Here is a 23,740-nt window from a genome sequence, read left to right as displayed (position 1 = left end):
CTAGCTGGCTGCCAGAACTCCAAAAATCGAAGAGGCCCAGTGCAAGAAGCGTCAGTTAGCACAAGATGTTTATTCACTATTTATTTCGTTCAAGATCTCTCTCGTGGAGTGCAATTCAGCTAAAGGGATACTAAACAAGTTGACATAATTAGTGGATTACTTCAAGACTGCTTCGGCATTTATTTTGCTGCAAAGAAGTTCATTGCAAAATGGCAAAAGAGGATGATTGCAAAAGAGGTCGACTGAGATGATTGCAAAAGACCTTGACTCTGGCTATAAATGATGAGTGCCCTTGAGAGGAAGGGCACCTGCGCGTTTGTTTGAAATATCAGCTGTTTTCGCACCATGCAGCCGTTTGATACTAAGCAGACAGGACTGACTCTTGTGGGGATCGCAGTAGAGACATCGCTGCCTTCAGGCTCACCTGAACGATGAAGTGCTGGAGTGCGTCACCGTCTGCGTCGTACGCATAGCTGCCCAGCAGTCGACCTGGTGAGTCTGTTTCAGAGTCGAGACCCTGGAAGGTACGCAAATGTTCTCTATTAATTCTGAAATCAAGCTAAAGAACTTGAGTAAAGATACTGCAGGCCAAATTTCTGTGGTCAAAGGTCATCACCCCGAACCTGTGAACACAGCATACATAATGGTTGATGCGTCCACACAATGCATCTTAAAATGGCCCTTCTGATATCAGCACTGCACAGATAGACCTGACTGAAAGACCACAATTCCCAATGCAGTAATGCAGCTCAATACTTGCAATAAAAATGGAACATTCAATGCTTTCAAGGAGTAGACAAAAGGGAAATGATAAACAAAAAAAGTTAGGCAACTAGAAAGCCTCTAGCTGTCTATAAAAGAAGCGCTTTCATAGTTCCATCCAAGATTGCTTAGAGGTAAAACGTTGTTTTTTTTACCCAACATTTGGAACCACATTGATCAGGGCCAGTCGCAAACAACAGCAAGACCACTGCTTAGCGGTGGTGCTTTGTTAAGAAGCTAGCTGCATGTGTGCAAAGTGCACGTTTTGAATCTGGTAAGTTTGATATTACCGCTGCACGCTCAAACATATTCAGCATGCAAAGTTTAAAATGCGTGCCCCCGCTACAAAGTTTAGGCAGGAGTTTAAGGCAGGCAGTAATTCGACATGTCCTCGTTTCCAATGACAAAGTTCAACGGCAAGCAGGCAAGCCCACGTGAACCAGGGAACTCGTGGGCGACTGATCTGGCAACGCACCCACATCTGGAAGTCCTTTGGAGCACTGCTGGTGTGGCCAGAGCTGACCAGCGACCGGGGGATGTGCTCAACGCTGAAGGCCGTCACCTTGATGCGCTGGGCAAGCTTCACCACCAGATGTCCCTGGGAGCCCCGGAAGGCCCAGCACTCCCCGGGGTGCATGCCGGGCTGCAGACGGGCAAAGGCGTGCATCAGAAGAAGGGATTGATAACTGCCGAAAAGTGTGAACACTTGAATGATGAAAGAAATGAGAATGCTGCCACCTTCAGACTGGTTCATTCCTTTCAAAATGAAAGCATATATTTTGAACTAGTATATGCAAGTAGCAGAAAACAGTGCACGAAATAAAACTAAAACATGTGTCATGCCCCTGTTTAGGCTATGGGATTAATCCATGCCATGTTCAGAAAGTTCCAATTACTTACTAGACAAATGAAGCTAGCAACCAATCCCAGTCTTCTGTAATGCTCTAATCGTGGTCTGCTAATTAGCCCAACCATTTGTGCTAGGAGAGCACGGTTTGACAAGTCACTAACAAGTGGTGTTGGGTGCAGACCTACAACGCGAGCGCTTGGACAAGAGAAAGGAAGAACTATGGCACTGGTCATACATAGGGCAAACAGGCTGGTAGAGCACTACACCTTGCTCAAGGAAACCAACTGTTTTTACCTTGTGCTTCACTGCTGTGAATGCGGGTGTGAACCAATTTTATCAGACGCCTAGGCTGTCATTAAGCCCAGCAATCAACTAACCCGAGAGATAGTGGAAGCTTTCCTAATCCAGAGTAACAGCAACAAATGCATTAGCCAACTATCTCTGATCATGGTTCAAGAGAGATGTGAATCTACATTAAAATTTCGGGGTTTCACCACGAAGATCACACACAGTAGAACCTTGTTAGTACGTTTTGGAAAAAATGAGAAAAAAATATCCACCTCCATTCCACCCTATGAGAGAAGACGTACAGCGAAGCTGTTGCTGACATTACATACCACCACCAGAAGCAACCTATGTCGCAGCAGCATGCACATGACCGGAAGTGCAGCATGCATCCTCATTCTTCTAGACCCTTTGCCAAGTGCAAGTGCATTACTGAACTAAACGAATGTTTAAAAGTAAAATGTGTCAGCAGAGTACGACTTACACACAAGCTTCAGACGTGATAGCTTCAGATTGCTATTCGAATAGGTGGCAGAGCAGTTACACAACGACAGCATATGGCTTCTGAGATCTGAAGATCTTGCAGGCCAACTAAAACTGCAAAATATGTGTGCTGCTTAGCATACACTACACTATAGCGTCTACCAAGTTGACATTTCCAAATTCCCAGAGTTTTCCAGGTTTTCCCTGAGTGTCTTTGCAATATTCCCTGGGTGACGCAGGACTATGTTTTACGTCAAGACGGGCTGAAACCATGTCACCCGATGCTGTCACTCTCTTGTAAGCACATGAAATAAATTTACAAGGAGATGCATACACAAGCAAACATTTTTGAATATGAGCTATTTCTATCAACAGGTAGTAAGCTCAGTAGTATAAAGCCCGAACTTTGTCACAATTGACATTCTCTATCAGCTCGCAAGTCAAACCTCAACTGTCCTGACATACTTTCAGCCCGTGCACAACGCCTCACTGTTGTGTTTCACCTCTTTAAAGAGATTATTTTGGTTTGGATGAGGGACCCCTGCATCTCAGCATCGGCCAACGCTGTTTTTTGAGCTCAAGCTTCAAAATGGCGGCAGCACATTTTCTTTCCAGTTCATTCCTCAATGTGTAGGTCCTTTCTGTTCTCGTCCTCCTTCCGCCGCTTGTTCGCCCCACGGACCATTTTAAGCATCTTGGTCAGTTGTACAGTCAATGTCCGTGCCTAGGGACCGGGAAAACATAAGAAAAATCGGCCAGTTGGAAAGAATGAGTGCATGTCTTTTACTGCCCTTAAGGGCTCAAACCGCCGCAGGCACATTCGGAAAAGCTCTGAAGGCTTGTCGGTACACGTATTAGGCATATAGGCACTTGTACTGTGACCGGAGATAACGGGTGCACACGTGTATAATTAAGGAATACATACTGTGTCCTGTGGCAACAGTCGCTTCCCACGCTTGTTATGCTTCACTGCAATACTTTTGCGTACACTTCACCAAGTAACTTCTGTACAGAGGCGAAGCTCACTTTCGGCAATTGGCATAATGTAATGCCCCAAACTTTCTGAGCTTCAAAGCCAATTGTGAGGACCACAAAGGCGTAATCAGTGCCATTGCCGACAGCGGAGAATTCTTTCAAGGAAAAACACAGCACCTAATGGCAAGAAGCTTAACAGACAGTTTTAGTTTAGCGTACGCTAAACCATTGCATACGCTAAAAATCGTGGGTCGTCAATGCGCATGCACAGAATGCTAAACGACCCATAGCGTATAGCGTATGCATGCTATTCCTCAGATTTAGCGCGAGCGTCTTTGCGTGGTTTGCATGAAACACGGCGGCAGCCCCGGCTGCCCGCTTTGAATTGAATTTGGTGTTGCTTTTGTAAAATGCACTTCGTTCGTAGCAAATGACTGTGTGAACGACTTTCGCTTAGTCTCAGACCGCTTCGATGACAGTACTATGGATAACCTTGTGTTGTTTTCAAGATCATTTCTCGTTTCAAACGAGTCGAAGCCTAACGAAAGAAACATTCAAGATGTCAGCGCCACCTATCACTACAGTCGGGAGATAGCAGCAATGACAGCATATGGCCTCTGAGATCCGTAGATCTCGCAGGCCAACTAAAACTGTAATAAATGTGCGTTGCTTAGCATACGCTATGCTATAGCGCATAGCGTACGCTAAACTAAAGCTAATAGCGAACGTCGAAGCAGCTTGGCCTAGCGTTGCCGCAGTTGTGGCTACGGCTGCCAGTGGATCTGTGTGCGAGAGTGCCGGTTCGAGGCGGCGTGGTAATCAAAATGGTAGTGGTGGTGGCTGGCTTTGATTAATGCCGTTTCAGACCTGCGGTCACGGCAAAAAGTCCGGAAAACTGCAGGGCGAAGGATTCTTGCATCCAAAATTTCAGATGTTCTGATCCACTGACTCTATGGGGTACATGATGGTGCGGCAAAGCCGTCTGAATTATCGGACATTATCGGAATTATTGGGAAGGTCCGTTGCTGACTGCACACTGGCAACTCCTCCAGCCAATGGCAGGGCGTCAAAGACGATTCGTTACGATTCCCGCCTGTTACCCGAGCCAGAATTATCGCGACTTTCGTTCCCTTTCAATAAAATTGCAGCTAATTTTCCCTGATAGAAGCACAAATTTGCCGAGTTTTCGCTGAGTTTTTCCAGACTACTCAAAATCCCCAAGAATTCCCAGGTTTCCCGGTTGGTAGACACCCTGAGTTAGCACAGCATACATCCTCATTCATTTAGACCTCCGTCAAGCATGAGTGCATTATTGAACTAAATTTTAAAAATTATGGAGTTTTTACGTGCCAAAACCACTTTCTGATTATGAGGCACGCCGTAGTGGAAGACTCCGGAAATTTCGACCACCTGGGGTTCTTTAACGTGCAACTAAATCTAAGAACACGGGTGTTTTCACATTTCGCCTCCATCGAAATGCGGCCGCCGTGGCCGGGATTGGATCCCGCGACCTCGCGCTCAGCAGCCCAACACAATAGCCACTGAGCAACCATGGCAGGTTGCATTATTGAACTAAATGTTTAAAAGTAAAATGCATAAGCAAAATAAGACTTATACGCAAGCTGCAGACATGATAGCTTCAGATTGTTATTCGAATAAGTGGCAGAGCAGTTAGCACAGCATACATTCTCATAGGCCCTCCGCGAAGCGCAAGTGCGCTATTCAACTAATGTTTAAGAGCAAAATGCATCAGAAAATACGACTTACGCATAAGCTGCAGACATGATAGCATCGGATTCTAAATGGAATATATGAAAAACATAATTCTGTTATTTGGAAACTCAAACACAAAGCCTCCAGCTGTCGTTTGCTTTTGTGTGAGTAAAACCACGGATGCGGACACGAAAAATCCCGACCAACTAGAGGCTAACAGCTTCGCTGTAAAGAACTTTACTAAATGAGAAAATGTACAATCAAAAGTCACTAAAAGATTTGGCAGACTCAACTGTATTTGACATCTATGTATTGTGAAGTGTTGTGAGAATCATTACAGCAAGAGATGCCGACATGCGTTGGACTGGTGAAACCTGAGCGTCTCTGGACGTGCACTGTCATTATCGCAGTTTTCGCAAGATACCGTAAAAACCCGTGTATAGCACGAGGTTTTTTTCCTGTTATTAGCGTCCCAAATTTCCGCCTCGTACTATATGCGGATCCGGACAAAAATTTCAAAGTTCGGCTCGAAGTTTTGGTTTCATTATTGCTCTGTGGCTACGGCTTGGCTTCGTGATATCTGCATGGCTACGACTTGGCTTTGTTATTGCTGCCTGGCTACGGCTTGCCTTCGCTATTGCAGCGTGGCTACGGCATTGTTTCTTTGTTGAGTGCGGACCTTGGCAGTTCACGTGTTAACCGCGCTTCGCGAAGTGCATCGTTTTTAGTGAAGGAGCACGATGTCGGGGCACGGAAGCAGTACTCGGCAGCTTTCAAGTGAAATGTGATTTTAGCGGCAGAGGAAATCGGCAACAGTGCAGCCGGGAGGCAGTTTGGCGTCACCGAGGGAAGCATCCGCGGATGGCGACGGCAAAAAGAAGCACTTTTCGAGTGCAGCGGAACGCGAAGAAGCTTTCGCGGCCCGAAGAATGGGACATTCCCGGAAATTGAACTCAAACTGACGGAATTCGTCCGAGAACAGCGAGCCGCGCATCTTGCTGTGAGCGTGGAGCTCATGCAGGCAAAAGCTAGGGAGCTTGCGAGAGAAAAAGGCCTAACAAGCTCCACCTTCAAAGCAAGCAAGCATTGGATTTATCGGTATATGTGCCGTGCAGGATTTTCATTGCGCCGGAGAACTTCAATTTCGCAAAAGCTGCTGGAATCGTTTGAAGAGTTACTGGTGGCTTTCCAGCGCCACGTTATTTCGTTGCGCAAGTTGAAGAACTTTCAGCTAGGGCAAATCGGCAATGCTGACCAAACACCAGTTTATCTGGACATGCCATCGCCCCTCACCGTGCACGAAAAGGGCTCGAAAAAGTTTGTGTCCGGTCCACTGGGAACGAGAAGACGCGTGTTACCGTCATGTTGTCATGCACGGCAGACGGCCGCAAGCTCCCGCCCTATGTAGTCTTCAAGCGCAAGACAATGCCGAAAGGTGAGCTGCCGAAAAATGTCATCGTTAAATGCCATGAGAAATGGTGGATGAATGAGAGTCTTGTGCTCGACTGGATAAAGTCCGTTTGGTGTAGGCGGCCCGGTGCACTGCTGTCGTTCCCGTCCATCCTCGTGCTGGACGCGTTTCGTGGCCATTTGGCCGACCCTGTGAAGAAGCTGTTGCGTGATTGTAATACTGAACTCGTCGTTATCCAGGGTGGGATGACGTCTCAGCTGCAGCCTCTAGATGTTTGCGTCAACAAGCCTTTCAAGGATGCGGTGAAGCGGTGCTACGCAGAGTGGATGCGGTCAGGTGAACCTGCAGTGACGCCGACTGGGCGGCTGAAGCGGGCATCGCCAGCCACGCTGTGCAAGTGGATCGTGGACGCATGGGCGAGCATCCCAGAAGACCTTGTGCGTCGCGCTTTCAAGAAGTGCGGGATCTCGAACGCGCTCGATGGCACCGAGGACGAGTACCTCTGGGAGGATATGTCAGACCAGAAATTGTCCGATGAAAGCGCAGCGGAGGACGACAGTGAATGAAGTGCTGAGTCCGATTTAAATAAATGTTTTCCCCGAGTTTCTCTCACTCTTATTATACGCGGGTAAAACTTTTTTTTCCATTTCTCATCCCAGAAATTTCACCTCGTATTATATTCGGGTTCGTATTACAGTAAAAGCTCGTTAATTCGCACCTCGTTAATTCGAATTTTCGGATAATTCGAACTAATTGGCACGGTCCGGCCATGCTCCATAGAGCCCCATGTATTGAAAAGCTCGTTAATTCGAATGCTAATCCGGTCCTCCACGGATAATTCGAACTGCGCACCGCCGTAGCCAGCTTGCAGTCTCTGCTGTTACGCGACAGATGGCGCGACATACACTATCATCATCGCGTGTTTTTAGGGGGCAGCACTTGCGTTTATTCGCAAATGCTCTGCCGCATCGTCATGGACAGCAGGATACGCAGTGCGTTCGGCGACAACCGCGAGACCGGCCATTCTCTCCATCGCCTATGCGATCAGAACATCGAAGCCTAAAAGTGCGCCGTTGCTCGCTTTTGTTCTGTACGCGTCCGTCGCAGATTGACACTGCTCGCGTGCCGCAATGTCGCCACGTGGAAAGTATCGTGCCAAAACGTTGAAGGATAAATTAGAAATTCTGCGGGAAGTTGATGCAGGGAAACTGAGCAAGAACGAAATTGCAAAGAAGCACGATATACCGAAAAGCACGCTGTCGACATACATCCGGAATAAGAGGACGATTGAGGACTCCTACGAGGCTGAAACTTTCGGCAAGGATCGGAAAAGGCTTCGGACAGCTAAGCACCTGGACCTGGAGGCAGCGTTGCTCACATGGATCAAGGAAAAACGGAGCCAGGATATCCCATTGAGTGGCCCCATCATCGTAGCGAAAGCGGCTGATTTCGCGCAACGTCTGAACGTCTCCGACTTCGCCGCTTCGGACGGATGGTTTCACCGCTTCAGAGACAGGCATGACCTCGTTTTCCGCAGTGTGTGCGGCGAAGACAAAGCCGTAGACGCAGAAACCTGCACCGTGTGGCGGAATGGTGCGCTACTAGACCACCTGAACAGGTACGCACCATCCGATATTTTCAATGCCGACGAGACCGCCTTGTTTTTTAAACTCTTACCGGACAAAACGATCACGTACAAGGGGGACGTGTGCGCAGGCGGCAAGCGCAGCAAAGAGCGCGTGACAGTGTTGCTCGGGGCGAACATGACTGGAACAGAGAAGCTCCCCCTGTTTGTGATAGGGAAGTCACAGAAACCTCGATGTTTTAAGAACATCCGCACGCTGCCGGCCGACTACGCAGCAAATAAGAAGGCCTGGATGACGGGCGAGTTTTTCAAGCAGTGGCTGAGGAAACTCGACCGAAAATTTGAGCTTGCCAAGAGGCAGATTCTCCTCCTCGTCGACAACTGCTCGGCGCACAAGGTGGAAATAGAATTGAGAGCCATTGAGCTCGTTTTTCTTCCGGCTAACACCACCGCGGCTCTTCAGCCTATGGATCAGGGCGTTATAAAGAATTTGAAAAGTTTTTATAGACGTCACATTCTTGAGAAGTTGCTCCTGTGCTCCGATAATGAGAAAAGCTATACCGTGACTCTGCTCACAGCCCTGCACATGCTTGTGCGTGCCTGGAATCAGGTAACCACAAAAACCATTGCAAATTGTTTCCGCCACTGTGGTTTCGGAGCCCTTAACGCAGACGCTAATGAAGTTGAAGAAGACGTCCGCGCTCCGCTTCATGTACGGGAGGTGCTCTGCGATACGGACTTCAGCGACTACGTGAATGTCGACAGCTGCGCCGTGGTCTGCGGTGCCGTGACCGATGATGAAATCATCGCCCAAGTCATCGGCGAAGACGAAGAACCGGCCGTGGACGATGATGACGCGAATCATGAAGATGATGATGTTGGTGAAACACCGGTACGACCTTCGTTGGCACAGGTGATAGACGGACTGAATCACGCCCGGCTTTTCTTCAGTTTCGAAGAAGGCGAAGACGATGCTTTTCGGCTCATTCGAGCTCTGGAAGATAAAGTGACAGTGATCGCTTTCAGAGGAAAAAAGCAAAAAACCATTACGGACTTTTTTTCCAAATAAAAGTACCCAGAGTTGCTGTACTTTTTTTTTTGTCATCAGATGTGGCCTTTTCTTAATCACTTTCGTTAGTTCGAATTTCGGTTAATTCGAACTCGTTAAGAGTCCCCGTGAAATTCGAATTAACGAGCTTTTACTGTATACACGGGTTTTTACGGTACATCTGTGCTCCCCTATGGCTCGAGCCAGCACCTTCGTTGAGTGGATGGGCCATTTCGGTGGGAAGTTTTGATGTACCAACACGGCAAGAATCGTTGCGGCACGAAGCGCCGATGCATGTCAAGCTCGTGAGGCCCAATCACCCATGAGACGACGTCTGCCATTTTCTTATTGCATAGTGTTTTAAAACTGTGATGGAAAACCGAAACGAAACCGAGCTGGGAGGCGACGGCAGAACACAGTGCCACCAGGGGGAAACAAGACTCACTTTGAGCTGTATGCAGCAGGAGACAGCAGCGCGTTTGGTTTATCGCCTATTAAAAAGCATGCGATAACGCTTCCAACCACACTGTGCTGCGTGTGCTGTGAAAGAGATAGGCAAAGATGCTTATCACAATGGGCTTGGTGGCGATAGCTGTGAACGTGACGACCCTGCAATGAGATGGGCTTCTAGTGGAAGAGAAAACCGAGTCAATACCAACGCTTTCACGTGACACATACGGGCGAGTACTGTGGGGGAAGCTACAGTGGGAGGGGCCTACTGCTCTCGATTGCGAGTGCCTCACGCCTTTTCCCGTTCCTATGGGATCTAGCAGCCAGAAAATGTATCGTAACATTGGTACCAAAAGACAGCGCTTTCCGGGAATGCTTTAACTAGTAAAAAAGAAGTCCAATTGTTCTGGGCTATTGTGCTCTTGATCATGAATACTTGCGCCGAGAAATATTCCAAAATGTGATCTTATCAACAAGGTTTGACTGTACTAACTTTACATTCCCATATTGCTTTCTATACTGCTGCATGCAATGTCTCCAAGTTCCTGCTATACTCTGATTTCAGAAGGCAGCACTGAGGAAGCTAAATAAGCGAAGTGGAGTTGCAAAAGCTTCTCTCCACCCATTTCCCAGTGCACATGCAGACCTGCCAACTTTCAAGTTAAGGATCAAGTTATTTATGCATTATTTAATGGGGCCAAACTCTCCTTAATTCGGACATATTTCACCACACACCGGTTACTTCAGACAACTCTCGGGGCTTCGAAAATGCAGAGCACTGTAAACATGTGACCTAAACGGGCAAAAGCATTGCCAGCGTCCAACCGAAATGAAGCAGCGGAGTCTGCATTGCCACAGTTATCAGCAGAACGCTTTTCGTGTCTATCAGTGCCTTTATAGCTTTTATCATTGTGTTTACCACCTTGCATTGTTATGTTTTCATAACTGTGTAGTCTACATCTACAATCGCATCAGTAGCGACCACAGTTATGTCCGCAGTGGTTGCGGCAAACAGTAGTTCTGTCTAACTCTGTGCATGCGTCAGCTGCGTGCCTTCCAAACAGCGTGGTTGCCATCCGTGATTGTGTCAACAGGGCCTGTGGTTTCCTCCACAGCAGTTGCGGCAAAATGTCGTAGTTTTGTTTTGACTCTGTCCATGCTCTGGCCATGATCACACCGATGGCAACCGCAGTTTCGTTCGCAGCGCTTGTGGAAAACAGTTTCGTTTTCACTGGTGCATGCAATGTCACAAACACGGTTGAAGCTCTTGAGGATGAAGGACGCCGGCTGTATGATGGATGAATGATATGGTGGCAACCAGCCAATTGATGAAAAAAGTAATCGGGGTGTGCGCATGATTGTGAAAAGCGTATCTCGGATGAAGATGTGTGCTACGGCGATGCTGCAAAGGAAGTCGCGAGGCCTTCGCTGCTGCAACCGCTAGTCACTCATGAAATGACAAGAATTGCCGCTTTTGCACTGCTTTTGTGCAAAATAGGAACCGAATTTGCAGATTCATTCAGTAAACAAGAGCGTGTTGACATAGTAAGCATTTGTTCAGTGTTTTCTTGCTACCCTTGACAATTTGACATTTGGTTAATTCGGACATTTTTTTTAAGCCCTGTGAAATCTGAAGTAGCAAGGTTTTACTGTGTATATATGAAATGGAGTCTGATGATTTTCGGCGGTCCCATAATATTTGTGACATCAATTTATCAATTATTACAGTCAGTTTCCAATGAAATTGACTGAATTATCTTGCGAGTCAAATTAAACAAGACGGAGAAAAATGCCTTAACAAACCATCGATTCATTTGGCAGTATTTTCTCGATTCTAACATGCTGCCGAACCAAACGTGCCCACTTTCTAGGTGTCCAAAGCAGCAAACTAATGTAGAAATGACATTAAAGCTTTTAAAATATGTAGAAATCTAATGCGCACCCGAATTTTTAGCAAACAAAATTGTTGTACAATGGTGGCTGGTTTCCTAAAGCCGTAATGGTGGGCTAGTTGGTTAACCATGAAGAAATATGGCCGTGCTCTTTGCAACAACGACGACGACGTAAGACAATAAACAAACATGTGCATTGTCATATTAACACAGCAAGGGCCCTATACTGCAAAACTATTCCAATGTTTTTATTACAATTTCCTCACGTCAGATTTACGTAACCAACGATGCAAGCATCAGGTGCTGACCTGCAACATTGTCTGAACAGACCAATAAAACGATCTCGTTTGTAAGAGGTCACTTTTGTTTGCTTTCAAACTGAATAAAATTGCCTACATTGAGCGTTTATTTTTGTCTAATTGGCTGACAAGAAGCGATGCGCCCGCTCAATTGGAGAGGTTTTTGATGGGGCCGAGCCAGCGCAGTGAAAATAGATAACCGGATGAAGAGGTTGGTGCTATCGTGTGCGATCGGTGAGCTTTCCCTTACTTAGCTGGCAGTGGCTGCTCGAAAATCGCGATGGCATGCAATGGAAAGCTAAAAATGTGGCTAAAAAGAATCTCAGCAAAGAAGAGTTGGCAGAGCGATGTCGTATATGTGCAAAAAGGGCTCAATAACGTTGTAATGCCACACAAAAAGTTTTATTATACGCAAATAAGTCCATGCATTCTGCCAAGTGCGAGTAGACAGTGCCCAAGTGGTCAGTGGGCAGCCATCTACTATTCCTGCCAGAAAAGGGCAGTATCCGGCTATTCAGAAAAAAAAAGGTAGTTTTGTTCGACATATTAATGCATCTTCAACGCGTACACGTGACTTTGATGTGGTTGGTTTTCGTAGTTTTGTGACGTGACGTCACAAAACTACGTCGTGTGACGTCGTGAGAGAGTCGAAGTGGCCGCAGCCCAAGAACTTCTTGCTAATTGCAGAGAGCTAACGGTGAAAAGGCGTCGAACCAGAAATAATTATTTTTCTTTCATTCGGTCTAATCATGCATAATCAGTGTGTACATGTCGTATCAGGTGGGAAGCTATCGCGGTTTTCGTGACGTCGCATGACAGACGGGCGAAGCAGGGGTAGTCCAAAAAAAGTTTTTGACCAATCACAGATTATTATTACAGATTATCACAGATTAAGGGCTGATTGCAGAATTGGAATAGAAATGTTTGGAACAGCTTTACATTATAGCGCCCCATGTGTCTGAACACTGCGCTCATGTTTGTTCATTTTGTGTTACGTCGTTTTGAAGTGTGCTGCCGTATTCCATCATTCCTAAAGTCAACTTCGCCTCACGGTTTTTTTGATGTCAGCTTCGCCGCAATACATCCGTGTTATGCGGCAAAGCATGCGAACGTGTCAAAGGCGGTATTGTGTCTGATTTCACCGTGCAGGCAACTTTTGGCCAAATATTCTTTAAAGACAAGTAATAAAAAAAGGGGGTGCACATTGTAATCTGGTAACTACTATAATCAAACATTGCGAGCTATGGTTATCCTTCGAAAATCTTTCTAGGTTAGGCCAAAAATAAGCATTTTTCGATCAGTGCATTCATTGTCCCCTAACTCTACCTAAACAGATGCTGCTACTAAAGGGGTCACTATCGAGGTCACCATAGGGGTCAGGCTGACAGGTCAAGTTCCAATTATCTGGCAAAGGCTAATTCTAGGATCGACATGATGAATGTTAGCCTCACAGAAAAGCACGGGTGCCAGAGGGGATCGAATGAACTGAAAAACTGAATCAACTGGAGTCGAATTAACGGAAGTCTGCCGTAACGGAAACTGTGCATCCCAGAGGCTCACCATTATGGCTTCCCTCGCTGTGCGGGAGAAAGTCCAGAGGGGCAGGCCGAACATGTAGTACTTGGGTGCTCGCTCGCTGTAGGTGTCTGTGCAGCGAGTGTTGACCACACTCCCACCTGTGCGGCACGGGACAATACAGACAAAAGTGAGAATGCCCTTCAGCATTCCGGAGCAGGAAACATTTATTACTTTTGGAGCATCTGCTCCCATGTGTGGGACAGGCGTAAAGTTTTCACGAAAGCACACACTGTGAAACAAAATTAGGTTTACTGCTTTCTTTAGTTTCATTATTTCATCATAAGAACTAGGAACATACACACACACACAAAAAAAGATACATTTCACTATGGTACCAATATCTGCAGTGACCTGAGAAGCTGGTGAGCCTGCTTTAAAACTTTTTTTTAAAGTTTGTAGTGATAAATGGATTATTAGAAACAAGAATGGTTACAGTTACATTTATTAAATCTTGCACTGACCTAGGTCATGAATCAGTTGCATAGTATGAATTGAGATGCACAGCACACTCTGCTCTTGTTAAAGGAAACACCAAATTGGTATGCCAGCGCTGATAACAACTCCGTTCACATACAAAGGTCTGGAACATATTTTTTTTACCATTGTAATACAATAGAACCTTGTGTTTTGTAAAAGAAAAGAACACAAGAAAAGATGGCCTAACCGGGAAAATGTACGATCCGAAGTAAAAAAAAATTTGACAGACTCAACTATACTTGACATCTACGTAATTAATGCAAAGCGTCACACGGATTGTTGCAGTACAAGATGTGCGTTGCTAGTGGTGCACCGGCAGCTCGACACAAGTTTTGTTGTTTTACTGTTGCATGTTAAAGAGAACGAAGGGGAACAAACGAAATTGAGCTGGTGGGTGACATTGGATGCCTCCGAAGCGAAACGTGGCGCCCACATCCCGACACCAGCAGCAAGGAACGGCGACGCGTTAGATTGTCGCCTACTAAAAGCGTGCAGCACACTACTGATGCCACTACACACCATGTGCTGTGAAACAGATAGGTGAAGATGCTTATCGCAGTAGGGTTGGTGGCGATTGCTGTGAATGCCGCGTGCGACGACCCGGGCAGAGATTTTCAGGCACCGGAACAAGAAACTGGGCGGGCGCAGTCATTTTCACACAAGACAGGCGGCTATGTACTGTTCTCGATTGCGCACGCCTCGCGCCTTTTCTTGTTTACATGGGATCTAGCGGCCAGAAAACGTATATGATCGATCGCTGTCTGCAGCAGGGAATGGCGGTGCTTTTTGGTTATTGCCTATTAAAAGCGTGCGCTACGCTTCCGACGGCACACCGCGCTGTGAAACAGATAGGCGAAGGTGCTTATCGTAATGGGATTGGTGGTGATAGAATGCCGCGTGCGACGATCCCGGAGAAGATTTGCTGGCACCGAAATGAGAAATTGAGCGTGCGCCGGTGTTCTCCCGTGAGGGGGGTGGGTGACTACTGCGGTGAAGCTGTTACAGCGGGCAGCTACATACTGTTCTCGATCACGTATGCTTCGCGTATTTTATTGTTTACATAGGATCTAGCGGCCAGAAAACGTATCATGCGATTGCAGTTTGGCAACGTACTGAGCGTTGGTGCCAAAGATTGTGTTTTCCGAGAACTTATGAACCGGCAAAAATTGAACGTAACTTTACTGGGTCATTTTTTGTGTTCTCAATTGCGAATGTTGGCGCCGGAAAAACGTGCATAGCAAGAACGTATTAACGAGGTTCTACTGTATCTGTCAAATAGAATTATGTGCTTGCTTCCCTCAGAAGCTGAAGAGATAGCAAAATTGCCCAAAATACCAAAGGGATTTTGATTAATAGGAGGCCATACATGGCCAGAATTAGTACATGACCGGGGTAGTTGGAGAAGTATGGGAGAGGCCTTTGCCCTGCAGTGGGCGTAGCCCGGCTGATGATGATACTGTGCTTATGACAATCTTCTATTGCCTAGAAAATATTGCTTTCTACTTTTATTCCAGTCAACAGGAGGATTTTTCCATCTTTATGGCTGGTGATTTTTGTGGATTACCATCAGCTCGTTAAGGCCAATCTGCGCGACAGACAAAAGCGGGGAATGCTCGTCGTGTCTCTCAGCACTGCTCCGTGCACTCATCAGCGCCGCACGTGCAGAGTGTGGTCTGCGCTGAGGGTAATGGGCAGGTAAGGGTTCAAATCGGGAGGCCCACGACAAGTTCTTAAGCACTGCAGCAGGAACAAAGGACAGCTTGCTGGAATGTGCGTGCAAGTAGGCCTCCTCAGGCCGATGGATAAGTGCCCTTCAAATGACACTACACCACACAGGTTACTTTGGCCGGCATACAAACCTCTCCATAGAACTTTCATTGGGAAAAAAGAGAGATAGAGAGAGAAGATGAAGAAGAAGAGGATTAAAGGGCTCTGGCTGTGCCTTTAAGTACAGTGGATCTGTGCAAAGGGTATTCGTTTTCAGCAGGCTCTTTAACAGACCAAGAGGAAGGGCTCACTAACCGGCGCTCTCCAAGGCGTAGTCTGGCAGACCGGTCTTGTCTGCGTCGTACTTCGCCAACATGTTTTTCACTACCCGAGTGACTTCGTTCACATCAGCCGTGCCAGTGGTCAATGGTGCGACGACCTGGGGCACACGTCGAGCTTCTTCTGCCGCTTCTTGTGCCACCTGCAAAAAATGCCGCAAGATTCAACCATCGACCTGCCAATCTTAAAATGTAAATACAAGAGAACCTCTTTCATACATTCTGGAAATAATAAAGAAAGACCATGAGAAAAAATGCACTAACCAGGAAAACGTACGATTCAAAGTCGCTCAAAAGTTTGGCATATCTAACTACAGTTTACATCTACGCAATGTGAAGCCTTGCGCGAATCCTTGCAGCGAAAGAGACGTTGACGTGCGGCGAGCTTGTGTGGGCCAGGTGGCCCAAGACGTGCATTGTTGTTTTAGTGGCTTGGGGCAAGCTTACATTTGCGCTCCTCCAATTCGACATGGGTCTGCAGCTTCTTGGAGCGGGGCGTATTGGCGGGTAGTTTTATGTGCCCGCTCGTCACGAATTGTTGCAGCACGAGGCAACGATGGATGTGGACTGTTTTTTTCCTTTGCGAAACCAAAACGAAAATCGAGCTGGCGGGCAACGAGGGAATACAATGCCCAAGACACCGCCCGAACGAAACATGGTGCTCACTTGCCACCCGAAGCAGGAAACAGCGGCACGATTGGGTTGTAGCCTGTTAAAAGCGTGTAGTACGCTTCCAACACCACTACGTCACACGTGCTGTGGAATAAATAGGTGAAGATGCTTAATGCAATATCTTGGTGGCAATAGCTGTGAATGTGGCGTACGATGGCCTCGGAGAAGATTTGGTGGTGCCGGAATAAGAAACTTAGTGCGCGCCGGTGGTGCCAGCATTCTCATGCAAGATGGGCAAGCGAATATAGAGGGGAAGCCACTGAGGCGGGCCGCTACCGTTCCCAATCGTGCAGGCCTTGCACCTTTCCTTGTTTAGGTGGGATCTAGTGACCAGAAAAAGTCTCACCCGGTCGCGGTTTGGCGACGTACTGAACGTGGGTGCCTGAAGTGCGTTTTCCAGGAACACATTAACTAGCAAACGAAAAAGTAACTGCGTTGGGTAATTCTTTAGAGTCTCGATCGAGAACATTGGGTGCTGAGAAATCGTTCAAAACAGGATCGTATCAATGAGGTTCTATTGAATCTACGAATTTCTGAAGATAAAAGTTCTTTCCTCCTTTTGCGAAGCTTTCCGAGAAACTTGTACAGCTTTTCTTTGTAGCATCATGCTACTTATCAGGTGGACGACAATTGTTCCCTTTCATTAAAACTTGTAGATATTGTAACCAACAGTTACAACAGCCGTTTCTACGAAAACTAATTTATTCTGGGCGAACCTGTGCCCATCAACAAAAACCGACTGAACAATCAACAACAAAAAGCATCCCCCGAGCTTCGCTCTTTCGAACGTCGTTCTCCTCTATGTCGCCTGCTGTCGCGTGCCAATCGTCCGATTCTCGCGCACGAGCCGCCGGCCTGTCAGCACCGGCCGAGCGTTGCCTTGCGGTGCTTTGCTTGACGCTCGCGGTGTGGCGGCTACGCAGTTGGGATATGTTGGTAGACTTTTTCTTCTCGCAATTCTGGCGGCAATATTTTGCAGAATTGATTTTCCGTGATCAGGGTTGCGATTTGCTGGAGGCCACCCGGTTCCTAGCGCGCTACAGAAAGGAAAGGGCCAAGCAACCTTCGCCCTCACCTTGCGTGCTTCTAGTGCCGCCTCTCGTGCTTCAGAAGCCTGGCGAGCGGCCGCTGCCACCTCTGCCTGGAGGCTGCTGCGATGCTCGTCCAGGCGAGTGCGAAGACGGGTGTCCAGGTCAGCTCCGAAACTGCCCTCCCGCCGGTCCATTTCTTCGGTCAGCCACCGCTGCAGCCGGCTACTAGGTGCTGCCGCTGAAGTGTCGTTCATCACCTGCGTCAGAGACAGAGGATTAAGCAAAGGCAGAGACATTAACCAGGCGGCGGTCTGGTTAAATACCCTGCATGGAAAATATGGAGTCACGGTCTGGAAGAATAAAGGAGAAGGCAGAAAACGAAGCAAGAAAAGAGAAAGAGAGAGACATGCACAGCAGCAGACACATGGTGTCTATAAGCGTCTTTTCGGATCTGTTGATTTTAGAAAAGCCATTAGAGCATGTGCGACTTTCTGGGTCGATGACAGACAATGCTGAGCACGCAGGATCTTTGCCTCTGTCAAGGGTGGACCGTGTGGTTGGCTGAGCATTCTCTGAAGAGCCCGATGTTGGGTGTCAGATCGGATGCAATGGCAGAGGAGGTGCTCAAAGGTGTCCTCAGAGTTGCAGTGGTTGCATATGGGCGAGTTAGCCGTTCCAATGAGGAAAAGTATGAAATTGTGAAGGCCACACCCAGTCGCAGGCAGCACGGCCGCGTAGTGTCAGCGTTGGCGAACAACCCTTGCTACTTGAGGAGCAAGATGCCTGGGAGGCATCTTTGAATGCAATGCATTCACAATGCCCTTAAAGCAACGCAATCTCTCTGAATCCTCACTGCAACAATGAGCCGAGAGTGTGAAGAAGGATTTACTGTAGTGGTGTGTGAATATAGAGTAGCAGATTTCGATTCGTTATTTCTCGAATCAAACAGCGAATCAAATCAAGGAAAAAAGGCCAAATATTGATTATGAGAAAACTTTTAAAACAGTTAATGCTTACAAATTTTGGCCAAGAAAACACGGTGCTGCATATGCTCAGATAGCTCCAAGCATTGCATAACAAGAATGTAGCAAGTTATCAGAAACTTATAGGTACACAGAAATCAACATACTATACCGTACGGTGTACTCTTATTAATGGGACCCTGAACCATTTTTTCATCAAAGTCGAGAAATGTAGTTGAAGTGAAAATAGACTGTTTCTGAAATACTTAGCCACAAAAAGTACTTCATTACATTCAGATGTAGTGGAGCGATTGGCAATCGAAGGTCGCATATCCCATTGGCTGTGGTCCTGTGCCTTCTTCAATGCCTTGCACTGCAAAGGCCACGGCAGAGTGGGGCGTGCCCACAATGTTCTGCCTACCGAACATCACCGTGGTGAGCAGTTCAAATTTGATTTTGGATGTTCACGTAGGCGCCGCTACTTCCAATTTTGGCACCTACGATGTGCTAAATGTAGCCAAACGTGGTTGTCCTCAGCGAGCCGCAGTGTGCTCGGCCAGCAGACTCGTCGTGGCACCCCACGGCGTCCATGGTATCGACGCTACGCAGCAGACTGCAGCTGCATGCAGCTGCGGTGCTTATGCGCGACGTTTGCTTTGTGCATGACACGGCTTGAGTGTGCGCTCGTGCCCAAATGCTCCAGTCTGGCTGTGCTACGTGGTGCAGACCGGCTTTGTCCTGCGCCAGCTCGACCGACGTATAGTAGCCACATCCAACTTGTGCATCTTGAAGCGCAATCAACGGCTCGATATGAAGTGAAGTCCGCCATGGCGTGGCTGGGAGTGAGGGTGCGCTGGCAAGCGTGCGTGTGGTGTGACCTCACACCACAGCCTTGTATGGTTCGAGGCTAGTTGAACATTCAAAACTAGTAGAAATTAGCAAGGCCCAGTGGCTACGACACCGATAAGCAGGGTGGCCAAAGTTTAATTCCTAAGCTGGCAGCTGCACCTGAGCGTGAGCAGGTGATAGTCTGCTTCTTCCGGAAGTACGTAATTATTATCAAAATTCAAAAGCAGATTTTCTCTCACTTCAGCCCTGCTTATTAAACTGCATCAATAAATATACACAGTAACAGCAGGAAGAAGTGCACTGATCTAAACACCCTTCTTGACTGATGTCGGCGATTGGCCAATAGCAGCAGCGTATGGGAACATGCCATATTACGAAATAAAGTGTCTAGAGAAGAGTGAGAAGCAGGGTTCTGTTTGAGAAAAAGGTGACTTTGCACTCTGCTTGTGAGATCCACGCGCTACGCACGACTGAGAAATTTTGCTGAGATGTTCACAGCAGCGTATACTATCTGCAGGCTGTGTTCTTTTCACCGAGCCTGAGGGGTGGTTCAGGACCCTTTTAAAGGGAACTCCAAATTAGTATGTCAGCACTAAATTATGGAGTTTTATGTGCCAAAACCTCTTTGTGATAATGAGGCACGCCGTAGAGGAGGACTCCGGAAATTTCGACCACCCGGGGTTCTTTAACGTGCACCTAAATCTAAGTACACGGGTGTTTTCGCATTTCGCCCCCATCGAAATGCGGCCGCCGTGGCCGGGATTCAATTCCGCGACCTCGTACTCAGCAGCCCAACACCATAGCCACTGAGCAACCATGGTGGGTAGTATGTCAGCACTGATTACAGCTCAGTTCTAGTATATGAAGGTCTCTATAATATTTTTTAACAATAGAATATCTGCTGAATAGAATCAATTTTTTCTCCTCCTATGAAGCTAAAAAATTACTGACGTTATGTTGCACCGAGTACCATTGCGGTTCTCAGTTTAATGGTGGACCTGTTTTATGGCAGTCTTCTACTGCATGTATTGCTTTCCACCTTTCCTTTAAATACAGAAGGGCTTTCCCATCATTACGGCAGGTGAGATATCGTAAGGCCAATCTGCGTGACAGACGTAAGCGCAAACAGTGGTCATGTGACCAAACCACCGCTTCGTGCTAAGCCATTGTTTGCACTGCGCAGGTATACCGCAATCAAGGGTCCCGGCTAGTGACTTCTGAAAATATAGAATAGAAAGAAATTCTGAGGCTTTACTCAAAATAATCTCAAACTTCTCGCTGCCATGGGAGACGCAAATTGGGGTGCGATCTTGTACGCGTTCCAAAATCGAACAGAGGCTGTCCGTTCTTTACGCCACGAAATAGGCGGTCCGTTCCGTTGCATTCGTCCGATAGCAGACGACACGGACTGATTGATAGCAGATATCGCGTCACAACTGACGTCATGGCGTTCGTCACGGTTCAAATTGACCAATCATGTACGGCTCAGTGGAACGGACCGCCTCCGTTCTATTTTGGAATGCGTACAAGATCGCACCCTTGAGGAGGGCAATCATGAGGGGCATGCAGCTCTCTTAGATAGGGCCCAGGGAGTAGCCCATGCCAGTCGAGATCTGGACCAAGGGCCCCACCCTTAGGCAGCCTTTTCCTTTCCGTTATTTTTTTTCTCTTCTTCGATAATGTTTTCCATGAACACAAGCATGTGCCAAAACCCTGATTTGATTATGAAGCACACTGTGGTGAGGGACTCTGGATTAATTCTGACCACCTGGGGTTCTTCAATGTGCACCCAATGTGTGGTACCCGGGTGTTTTTACATTTCACCCCCACCGAAATGCGGTGGCCGCTGGGCTGGGATTCGATCCCGTGCCCTCGTGCTTAGTAGCACAACTACATAGCCACTGCGCCACCACAGCAGGCTATCGAATATTCAAAAAATAGAATAATAGTAGACATTCGATTTGCAAATCAAATTGTCTGAACGTTCCCTGTTCGATTCGTGATATCCAAGTATTCGCACACCCCTACTTTAATGAGAGGGAAAGAAGAGAGTTTGGCTGGAGTAGCGTGCCTCTGGCTGGCTACTCTGTGTCGGCCCTTCTCCAATGTCCCCATGTTTCTGATGGAGACAAGCAAAGCTGATCCAGAAATTGCCCTGCTCACCAAGTGAGAGCAAAGCACAAGGGTGTTGTAAGGTTCGCATGCGTTCCCCGCTGGTGTTCCATTTGGCTGACGGGGTTAATTAAGCACTCCAATGTAACATAAGGGCTATTTGAGAGGTGCTGTAGCGGTTAGAGGAGTTGCTTTGAAATAATTTTAAAATTAACTTGAATTTGTCTGCTTCAATGTCACAAAGCTGTGCATTCATTGGCTACGAGGGATGCTGTACCGGAGGTCTACAAATTGATTCTGACCACCTGGGGTTCTTAGACCTTTTGATGGACACAAGCAGAGAACCAATCAGTGTCCAAAAGCTCTAAATCATTAGAAGTGTGTTCTTGATCAGGTATCGTTCATAAAGTCACATCTGAAAAAGACCACCATTGATGAAGTTAAATTGAATAACAACGCAGGAGATGGGACACAGAGAAGGATATGGACAAAGCACCACATGTCTTGCCTATTTTGCAGTTACTCAATTTAACTTCATGTACAAACAAGCCCATGTCTGCATTCTGTTGCAGACTAGGAGAAAAAAGGAGAAAAAGGTTACAGGAGAAAAAAGTTGGATCATATGTCCCACTATCCACTTGGTCGAGTCATGAGAGAGAACACGTGCTGGCTTCGTGGTGCGTTTTTGAACCCCTCATGGATGCCTGTAAAATGACCAGAAGTAGCCTGCGGACCCCCCCATACACTATACAAGCAACATGTGCATGCCTTGCATGTTTACATTGTATTTATTGAGCATACTCGGCCCTAGCGTCCCCCTTCAGTGCTTCCCAGCACCACAAGGGCTTTCAGAAAACGGATGATTCTTGAAAAATCTCAAAGGCGATGCATTCCTCCCATGTAGTGCTGTAATGTAATCTATTTTGGTCGTGCAGGCATGACAAATTGAGGTGCCTGATCACAATGAAGCAATAAAAGCATGGAGCAGTCATGAAAACATGTCTCCAGGCATTTCTGATAACCAGATGCGAGAGAAAATTGGCTTGGGAAAATTTTTACTGTCTTTATTCAAATGCAAGTTTTAAGTGCAATTTTGATCGAGAGAGTTGCTGCGTCACTGTGGTAGGTTGAGGAAGAGAGACAGAAATAACTAAACATGGTGGAAAAGAAGTAAATAGTCATCACAATCGTTCCGCCTTGTTGACTGATATGGAAATAAAAGTATTCTGATGAAGTTCAGAAACATCTGCAAACAGGAAAGTTAAATTGTAGTTGTTATATTTCACTGCTACAGAGTTGCCCTGAAAAGTTGCACGATGTGTATTTCTGTCCAAAAAAGGGTTAACGGGCACTCGAAGCCCACTACACAAGTGTTTGTGCATTCTGCCCCATCGAAGCGCAGCTGCCAGAGGCGGCAATCAAACCTCCAACCTTGGTCTCTACAGTACAATGCTGTAGTCAGAGATGCCCCCAGCAGCTCTCCTAAGCAGGAGCTTGAACATTAACTTCTAGCAGTTTGTTGGGATTTCATAACATAGAAGCTCCAAGTTATCGAAAGTCCCCTGTTGCAATAAGACATTAAATTAAGGAAGAAGCACTTGCTGAAATGTAAAAAAGAGGCATTTTGTTATGATGAAACAAAGACAAAGAAAAAGAAAGCACTATTGTCTTCCTTTTTTTCTACCTCTCTTTTTGGTTTGCTTGTGCCACTTAGAATGTTTGAAACGGCCTCTACATGGGTGTCATAGGAGGTGCTTTCGATCCCGATCGAGGCCCGACCAGGATTGAATTTATTCATTGTGATTGATTCCGTTCCGCAGTTTGCGCAACGAGCCAATCAAGATTGAGAAATTCAATCCTGATCGGGGTGTTGGCCAAGTTGCCACATCTTGCCTCAGAAGGGGCAACTGTTAAGCATGCCCCTACACTAGCATGTTTTGGTTTTGAGAAATCCATCCACAGGTACAGACACGCCCCCACAAGGCCCTCACCTCGAGCACCTTGTCGATGATCTTGGTGTCGATACCGGCGAGCAGGGCTGCCACATCCTGGCAGCAATCCTTTCGGTCCTCCAACCTGTGTACAAGGCGCTCAACCCTGAAACCGGCAGAGATTAATCGATTAGGTTAAATTTCCCAGAGCAACTGAGGACACTCGCACAAGCCTGATGAAAGTGGGTCGCGTGAGCTAGTTGGACTTTCCTATCATGCTCGTGCAAATGCTAGACAAGTGGGATGTTTGCAGAATGCACGTAAACACAG

At 47.0% G+C, this 23,740-nt stretch overlaps 1 protein-coding gene across 1 annotated transcript in view; it reads right to left on the bottom strand.

Moving 5' to 3' along the window:
• LOC142590391 (uncharacterized) overlaps positions 1-23,740 on the bottom strand; it is a 93,318-nt gene that overhangs the window by 14,066 nt on the left and 55,512 nt on the right. The window contains exons 10-15 of the mRNA XM_075702475.1: positions 23,471-23,576; positions 17,601-17,813; positions 15,831-15,996; positions 13,314-13,429; positions 1,238-1,405; positions 425-517 (exon numbers count right to left, since the gene is read on the bottom strand). Of these exons, the coding sequence (XP_075558590.1) occupies positions 425-517; positions 1,238-1,405; positions 13,314-13,429; positions 15,831-15,996; positions 17,601-17,813; positions 23,471-23,576 (862 nt within the window). The remainder of the gene's footprint in view (positions 1-424; positions 518-1,237; positions 1,406-13,313; positions 13,430-15,830; positions 15,997-17,600; positions 17,814-23,470; positions 23,577-23,740) is intronic.

Source organism: Dermacentor variabilis, chromosome 8 (genome assembly GCF_050947875.1).
Source record: "Dermacentor variabilis isolate Ectoservices chromosome 8, ASM5094787v1, whole genome shotgun sequence".
Taxonomy (NCBI): domain Eukaryota; kingdom Metazoa; phylum Arthropoda; class Arachnida; order Ixodida; family Ixodidae; genus Dermacentor; species Dermacentor variabilis.
Note: the sequence above shows the minus strand (reverse complement) of the source record. Positions and strands in the feature narration are given on the sequence as shown.